Below are 9,052 nucleotides of genomic sequence, written 5' to 3' on the forward strand. Positions count from 1 at the left end.
CCGTCAGAGCTTCCACTAGTGTTCCATTTTTAACATTTTCAGTAAACCAGGCGTCTGCTCGGTTCTGGTAAATAATGTAAGATATAGGGTTTAAATCTACTTGTAAAATATCTTGTATCTTGTACGGTAACCTAATATATTCGAGGGATAGACTGAGAAAGGACATATTCTCTCGAAGTTAAGGGGTTCGTTTAGTCTTGTGGGGGCGGGGGGGGGGGGGTGTCTAGTGGTTTAACGTGTGTGCATTAAGCCATAAGATCTGTCATTGAGTCAGCTGACATGCTTGGTTTCAATTCCACCCTTGTACGTGACAAAGAGTAGGGTCGCCTGTCCCACCTCGTGGGTTTTCTCCGGGTCCCCTCCGGTTTCCTCCTAATGCTAAAGGCCCCTACGCGCATTTGGGGGCTCGTTAATTTTTGGGGCCCTGACTAAAGTCCAGTCAGCACCCCACTCAATCAAGTCCTGTCGGTTGATTGTGTATCTAGACTGTTCTAGACTGTTGATGATTGGAATTCACTCACCTCTACAATAGTCAAACCGGAAGTGACTACATCAAAGGCAATAGTTCCATCTACCTCGTTAATGTGGTGATATCTGACCTTCAACTATGATATAAACATACGGTTTAATATCCTGTCATCATTTAACTCAAAACTTCCCAACTCAGGGAATAAATACCGGCTCATCATTTAGACCAAGGCTTCTCAACCTCGAGAACACGTTTCGCCTACCTGGGGAGTAAATTTCGCCTACGCAAGGAGTGAATTTCGCATACAGAGGAGTAAATTGCGCATTTAGTGGGAATAAACTGCGCATACAGAGGTAGTAACTGGCGCATACAGAGGAAGTAACTTGCGCATACAGAGGAGTAACTTGCGCATACAGAGGGAGTAACTTGCGCATACAGAGGGAGTAACTTCCGCATACGGTACCCATGGAGTAAATATGACAATGTGCGGTTTTGGAGTTGTTCCTAATTAAATGATATAATTTGTTCTATTATTGTCGTATGTTAATACACGTGACGTATTAACTCAACAGAATTGTAAATGTATATAAATTAAAATGGAGATTGTTCTATAAGATACTAATATATAAAATGTGACGTATTTGAAATGTATATATATTAAAAGAGGGATTTTTCTAGGAGATAAGATACTGCTATAGTAGGAAGTGATATAGTACCTTCTCGGCTATGAAAGCATAGTAATTCCTCATTTCGGCTTCCGCTAATTGTAGGTCGTTGTTATTTCTTCCCAAAAAACTACAACAAATAAATATCATACAATTATATTGGTGAATAAATATCATACAGTTATATTGGTGAATAAACATCATATACTTATATTGGGCGGTTCAGTCGCGTGAATAAATATCTATTTCTCCCTGTATTAGCATGTCTTTTTGCCCTGGGATTAATTTAAAGTTTCAGCAATTGTTTAGTATTAATGTGAACCTATAGTGTTGTAGTTTCTAGTTTCCTACCTGTAGAAGTTTTCATAATCGGCGACAAACCCCACTTCAATAGTATAAACAGACAGAGATCTTTTACTGCGATGATGTTCTTCAGCTGGACATATAACAATGATATAATAAATAAACACAAAGAGAGAGAGAGAGGGAGAGGGAGAGAGAGAGATGGTGTTTAACATCCACTCGACACAAACTAACACATGGTTCCATTTTATTTCAATAATTCGCTTGCGCGTAGAGGTCTTTAGCAGTGGGAGGAAACCGGGGGAGTTGGAGAAAACCCACGAGGTTAGATAGGCGACCCTACTCCTTGTCACGTACAACCAGGGAATCGAAACCACGCCAGTTGACTCAATGACAGACCTTATGATATAGTGCACAGGTGCTAACCATTCGGCCATCCAACCCCCCTAAAATACAAAAAGGATATATTTCTGAGATGATTTTTAAATAAATGCTGATATAATAAATGCATATAAATATAATGATGTTTTTCAGCTGGAAAATTATAATAAAAAAATTATGTAATTCTGTAGTTAGAGACAATACACTGGAACGGGATTATCATGATCGCTCATTTTGTATTTGAAAGGAGTAGCGGTAGGGGCGGTGGTAAATAGTCTAAAGTCATGACATTTACTGGAAATATAGATGATTTTACATTAATAACTCATCTCTTCTTTCGGTTCAATATGATGTTATTAGCAGGACCGTATCATGAGAATGGTAGACTCGAACTGAAAAGATTCTCGTGTCCCAATAGAAAAGGTACTAAACCATAAAATAAACTACAGATTACAGCACTCTGCAGTTTACAGCATTCAATAGTTCACAGGACTCACGCGGTTTACAGAACTGAAATAGTTTACAGCACCCAGCAGTTTACGGGACTCAATCGGTTTACAGAACTCAAATAGTTTACAGCACCCAGCAGTTTACAGAACTCAAACAGATTACAGCACTCAAATAGTTTACAGAACTCAACATATAACAGCACTCAAATAGTTTACAGAACTCGACAGATTACAGCATTTAAATGTATAGTTTACTTGTGAAACTAAAACATGTGTATAGACCTATTATTTATATCTACTTACCTTGTGGACGGTGAAATAATGTTTCCTGTGAAACTAGAAAATGTTGCGATCCATCAGTAGAAGGTTTGATGTGAATCAATCGCAGTCCAATCTGGAGATGACCTTCCTGGTTAAATATACAAAAACAAACGTTACAAGTTATTTAAGATGACTAAAAGAATTAAATGGGATTGTAACATACTTAGGGGTGAATCTTGCATTTTGATTGGTCAATTAGATACTGTCGATTGGTCAATAACACCCATCTGTTTTAGTAATTTCTTTTAAAATCCTAAAATAGCATGTTGCAATGTCGATAAACACTTCTTGTTTCGCATTTAGAGGGGTCCTAATGATATCAGGACATGTCTATTGCACAATAACACCCCTCTAAATGCCAAACAGGAAGTGTTTATCTCCTAAATAGAAATATGTAGTCCGCTGTGGCCCAAGTCATGGTTGAAACAGTTGAATCTAAAGCACGTTCCCTTGTAGCCGCCTCCTGGTACTGACCCCCAGAAGCATATTTCCACGATGGATCATATGGTGGTTATCCACCACAGACCATATCATGGTTCTAGAGTTACGGACGTTGTAGCGGCCTTGTGGTACTCATGTTGACTGATCAAGCCCTATTGGAGGAACCCTGGAAGAATTGGACAAAGGACCCTAATACAGAGCCGTGTGGTAATCCGTTGTTTACTTACTAAGTTATATAGCTGAGATTTTGGATGTCTTGTTAATAATATCACAGCTTTACGCGAATCGTCTTTATAGGCTGCTAAATCCTGAAAAAGAGAGAAGTGGGTTTAACGTCCACTCGACACAAACTAGATCATTTTTTTGACTCACCTATTGGGGGAAGCGGGGGGATCCGGAGAAAACAAATGAGGTTGGACAGGCGACCTTAGTCCTTGTCACGTACAAGTGTGGGTCTTGAAACTACGTCACTTAATTCAATGACATATCTTATGACGCAAGCTCTTGCGTTAGACCTTTCGAGCATCCAAATCCTGATTGATGACAGCATCAGCGGGTTGGAGCCACGGTGGCTAAGTGGGTAAGACGCTGGCTCGCTAGCTTGGTGGTCGCGTATTCGACCCCTGCATTGGTCGAGAAAGTTCACCGGGAGTAGGGCGGAGGGCCTGGCTAGGACAGCTGTCTAGTCGTTCGGGTGAGACGAATAACCGACATATCCGATATGCCCACCCCACCCACTGACCTTCCGTGGACACGCCAGCTGCCCCCCCCCCCCTTCTCAAGTTGACCATTTGGTGTTTGATGACTGGGCCAGACAAAGGACCGTACACGTGCAACTGAAACAATACTATGTTAGCTGTGTGAACTCCCCAAATGAGAAGTTGTATCGGGTGGTCTGCACGATCGTTAGCTATTTAATTTCCCAAATGGGGAGTGGTATCAAAAACACTCTCTCCTGCACGAGCCACAATTAGATATCGCTGACAGAATACTTTTTAGACTTGTTCCTAATCTTACAAAGCCGCGGATACGACAAGGGTGTTGGTGGGTTCATGGTTGAGAGGTGTTGATTTACGCTCTAAAGTTTCATCCCAAAATCCTTTATCCGCCCCTGGTATGATGCAATATGGCCGACTTGCCTGTCTGTCGTCATTTACTGGGTAATATTGGTCACCATTCAAGACGTAGGTGGGTAATGGCGGTATTTTAACCAATCGTAAGATGGCTTTCTCTCTGTTCGACTGAACCCTGAACACCACAGAATCCGGCATCTTGTTGACGTCATGTTTAAATGACGTATGAATAACTTCCTGATTATTTACAGTCAACAGTTCGACATCAATGATCTCTGAAAATATTAAAACATATATATGTAAATTACACGCGAAGTTTGACAGATTTAAATTGAGTATATATCTTTATTAATTATTTCATATTTCCTAGATTACCACAAGGTTTTCTAATTATCATATTATTTAGTCAGACTCTCATCTCAGATACTTGATTCTCATATTATATTTGATCAATTCACTTGTCACTTCAGTTACTTATATAGAGGGATGACTCGTGTTTTCCTTTTGCGTTCGTCACTTCCGATTGTTGAAACCTTGATTACGCATCTATCGTAGCAATGATCTCTGTGATAAAATAATATTTGGAACGTGTTTAACAAGTTCTATCACATATGTGATGACTGGCACCAATATTGTCCTTTAATCAGAGTCGTCTACAATTTATTCTCTAAAATGTTGGACAGTTTTAAAGGACTTGCAATTTATAACTATATGGAACTCACGGACAGATTTTAATCGGACGAACAGTTTTAATTTGAAACTAAACATCGTGTCCAGCTACGAGGGTTTTGCTGCGAGGATTTCGATGTTCGATAAAGCAATCGGATTCTGTTTCCCCGTGTTTGTTTTTTATCTATCAGCTATCAGGTCGATCCCCTGCTTTAACTTGACTTTATTATGACGAAGGGAGAAGATACCCACCCTTTGTTCCCACGACAGGGAATTTTAACACCGTGTTTTTAAAGTGATATTTGTACACACAAAAACTATTACTCCTTCATCTGTAAATAACTTAATTAAATCCATAGGCGTAAGGGTTCGCTGACCATTAGGGGAGGAAGAACCCGAAATGCCCGAAAAAAATTCGGGTTACAGGCTGCGGCGCCAGCGCAGGTCTCCTGTGAGAGCGAAGCCGCCCTCTATTGCGATCTCCCAGAGAAATTTTGGAAAATTTGACTGTCTTAAACACATTTCCTTCTATTCTAGCCCGTGAATGCAGCAACTTCAAAGTGGTCTAATATGGCATGATAAAGATGGCTGACTGGAATTCCAATAAACAAATCAATCGTTTACAGTCCACCTACAAGGTACAAGAGAAAATTTAACTGCCCCAAACACTTTTTTTGCTATTCCAGCAACTTCAGTGTGGCCGAATATAGCCTATCTTATAGGTGGCTGACCTGAATCCCAAACAATCAATCAATCGTCGTGGGATATGTTGTCCTCGCCCTCCCGGAGAAAATTTTGAAAATCTAACCGCCGCTAATGCGTTTTTCTGGTATTCTAGCCCGTGAATTAAGCAACTCCAAAGTTGTCCATTGGTTTTATCGATCTGAATCCCAACCATCCATCTTGATGCAACTGCATTCATGATTAATAACCGATGTCCGAAAATGCGCACAAAGTAGAGTTAGAGTGACTCCAGACAAAAGGTTTTAATCCATATTAAATTCAAACGGCGTATGTAGACTAGAATAACCAGACGCTAGAAATTGTCACTCGCTTGAGACTGCTGGCTTATTTCGCCGAACACAACTGATTTGAAATTGGAGTAAAAACGGAAACCATTGAATGTAAATCAGTTTATATACATTCATATTACAGTATTATATGCGTTGCGACCCACTTTTGTCAATTTCTAGACCCCAAATGTTAGCGATTTAGCTCCTTTAACTATTTATCTGAGTTTTCGTCGTTAGTGTTGGAATAAGCTACAACCCCCAGGCCAATATTTCGGTAGTATAATACAGGCCAATATTTACTTGGCGAGGCAGACGCCAACAATAACATGTTTATTTATTGGATTTTAATTGATTTGAACAATCGGGTGTTTATTGGATATAATAAAAATGAATTGAACAGTACTAACATGTTTATTTATTGGATATTAAATGATTTGAACTGTCATGTAATATAATAAAGTATTCAATATATTTATTCGGTCTGGTGAATCACTATACTATTATACATTTCTTCTGCATATCTCGCGCTATTAATATAACCTATAAAATTAAAAGGGGGTTTACCGTCTATGAGGGAATATTACGTACGGCCTACTTTCGGGGGTTCTATTACGTGCACACCAATGTGTACATGGGATCTCAGTTTTTCGTCCCATCCCAAGGACTAGACACTGTTCTTGTCAGGTTTTGTGTCTTGTATCACTGACATGGTGAACCACTTTACGGGATGAGACAGGGAATAAAAGTGTACAGAGAGAAAATGAAACACCGTTTAATTACCCTCTTATCTAGGCTGATGAAGGCGAAAATGAAATGAAGTGAAATTAGTGGTTTAACGTCCTATTGTTCTGCCCCATGCTTGATAATGAAGACTGGCTATGACGTGTACTGTGCGTGGAATTTTGTTCGGACAGTCGCGCTACGGCCTAGTCTTATTTTGAATTACGGGTATCAAAGGTTGTTTTAAACCAATGTGTACACGGGACCTCGGGTTTTCGTCCAATCCGAACGACTAGACACGGCTTGTCAGACCGTCAGTCCTTTACCACTGAACTTTGTTTTTAGACCAATACTCTGAGCGAAACCGAGACGCACTGGTCAGCGAACCAGTGTCTTGCCTCACTAAACCTCAGTGGCTCCCCTTACAAGAGAATAAATTAATGGAAAAAAAACTTTATTTATATATGCATAACTTTATTGGCTGCGCGAATAATACGTCATACAAGATGTGACGTCATGTGTTCTATTGCGGTTATTAAACCCTGTCCGCCTCGTACAGTACTAGCAGTTAAAGGGCACATGTTTCTATTCTTTTGCAATCTTAAATGGGTCCAAAAGCTAAGAAAAATGAAATGAAATGAGTTGAAAATGAGATGAAATGGGGTTTAATGTCCTACCGTTCTGCTCCGACTAGGCTAATTTTTTTAATTTTCTAAACAATTATGTTCAGTAAAATACGTGAACAGTCCAAATTTAGAGACATTCGTTTCCGCCTGCTTAGTCCTTTCTACGGCCTTTTTTTATTATGTTTTGTTGTTTGAGAATCAGGCACCATGGCCTACTCTTATAACGAATTCCAACCACCTAGAGATCTTTTACGCGCATGCCAATGTATACACGGGCCCTCGGTTTTTCGTCATATCCGAACGACTAGACAGCTGTCTTTGTCAGGCCTCCGTCCGGCACCGTCGTGACAAGGGGAAACCACGTCGAAAAATCAGGATGAACTTTCTAGGCCAATACAGTGATCGAACACGTGACCGCCAGACCAGCGAACCAGCGTCTTACCTACTTATAGCCCCCATTGCTCCCAGGAATCGTTTAGATCCTTGCCTGCGATATCAGTACTGTGGAAGAGGATGTTAAAGCACCAGCTGCTAGTATAACTTCTGGTTTGAACCTGGATATCGGAAGCCGAATACTACTGGGTATATTCTATTGGCGTGATTCCCCCTTGATGCAGGACGGAGGGCCTTACAAGGACAGCTTGTCGTTCAGATGAAAAACCGAGGTCCCGTGTACACATTGACGTGCGCGAAACAGATCTTTTGACAGATGGAATTCGATATAAGTGTAGGCCGTAGTGCCGCTGTCCGATCAAACTTTCCCTCATAGCACACTGTATGGCGTATGCCCGTTTTCATTAGCTCAGTTCTGAGCAGAACAGTAGGACGTTAAACCCCATTCCCTTTCACTTATATTTTATTATAATTGAGAGATATATAATATACATACCAGCATGGATACTAGATATCATATACAGAACCATAAAACAGGTTACAAGTTTTATCATGGTCATCTTTAATATCTCAAAACTTCTCGAGATAAATTCAGATCAACAGGCACAAATCAGGTATTGGAATTTACCATCTACTAATCCCACAGTATCTACTAATCAGACGAAGTATCTGCTAATCCGATAGTATCTACTAATCCGTTATTACCAAATGAAGTATCTGATAATCCGACGCAATACCTATTATTCTGACACAGTACCTACTAAACCGACGGTATCTACTAATCCGTTATTACCAAATGATATGACAAACCAACACTTCACGGAAAAACTTTCTAAAGTTTCAAAATTCCCTGGTTAGTTTGCACATCACGTGTGTCGCTTAAAACTCCGAGCATTAGCAGTTTTTAGTTTGCCCATCTCACAAATAAATAAAATTTAACGAACAGGATTATATATTGATATAAACTCGTCTTGATACAAATGCTGTTGTAGTAATATTCAACAAGTTATATATATAAGAATAAGAATAGCGATGTAACCCCATTGAACTATACCCTATATAGGTATTATACTAGTTTGTAAAAGCGACTATACCATAATATTATGTTATGGGTGATATATCGAGAGAGAGAGAGAGAGAGAAGAGAGAGAGAGAGAGATGGGGTTTAACGCCCACTCGACACAGGCTAGGTCATTTCGGAACTAACATAATATGCTTCTATTTTAATTCAATAATTCGCTTGCGCGTAGGAGTCTTTAGCATTAGGGGGTGGGGGGGTGGACAGTGGACAGGCGATCCTACTCCTTGTCACATACAACCGGTGTATCAAAACCACGCAAGTTGACTCAATGCCAGACCTTATGATACAACGCACACGCGCTAACCATTCGGCCATCCAACCCGCCTCTTATGGGTGATACAGAATTAAGAAAACTGAATAAAGAGCTGTTTCGTTTTGAGTGATCAGTTCAAAACTTGTTTAATTTAACCCGACACATGTCAACCAATTAATTTCTCCATTCCAAGCC

At 40.0% G+C, this 9,052-nt stretch overlaps 1 protein-coding gene across 1 annotated transcript in view; it reads right to left on the reverse strand.

Annotated features, from left to right (window-relative positions):
• LOC126817014 (cadherin EGF LAG seven-pass G-type receptor 1) overlaps positions 1 to 3,334 on the reverse strand; it is a 29,620-nt gene extending 26,286 nt beyond the window's left edge. The window contains exons 1-6 of the mRNA XM_050543828.1: positions 3,257 to 3,334; positions 2,571 to 2,676; positions 1,486 to 1,570; positions 1,186 to 1,264; positions 522 to 605; positions 1 to 64 (exon numbers count right to left, since the gene is read on the reverse strand). The exon at positions 1 to 64 is cut by the window's left edge and continues 85 nt beyond it. Coding sequence (XP_050399785.1) covers positions 1 to 64; positions 522 to 605; positions 1,186 to 1,218 — 181 coding nt within the window. The 5' untranslated portion in view covers positions 1,219 to 1,264; positions 1,486 to 1,570; positions 2,571 to 2,676; positions 3,257 to 3,334. The remainder of the gene's footprint in view (positions 65 to 521; positions 606 to 1,185; positions 1,265 to 1,485; positions 1,571 to 2,570; positions 2,677 to 3,256) is intronic.
• Positions 3,335 to 9,052: the final 5,718 nt, after the last annotated feature.

The sequence above is a fragment of the Patella vulgata genome, chromosome 1 (genome assembly GCF_932274485.2).
Source record: "Patella vulgata chromosome 1, xgPatVulg1.2, whole genome shotgun sequence".
Lineage (NCBI taxonomy): Eukaryota > Metazoa > Mollusca > Gastropoda > Patellidae > Patella > Patella vulgata.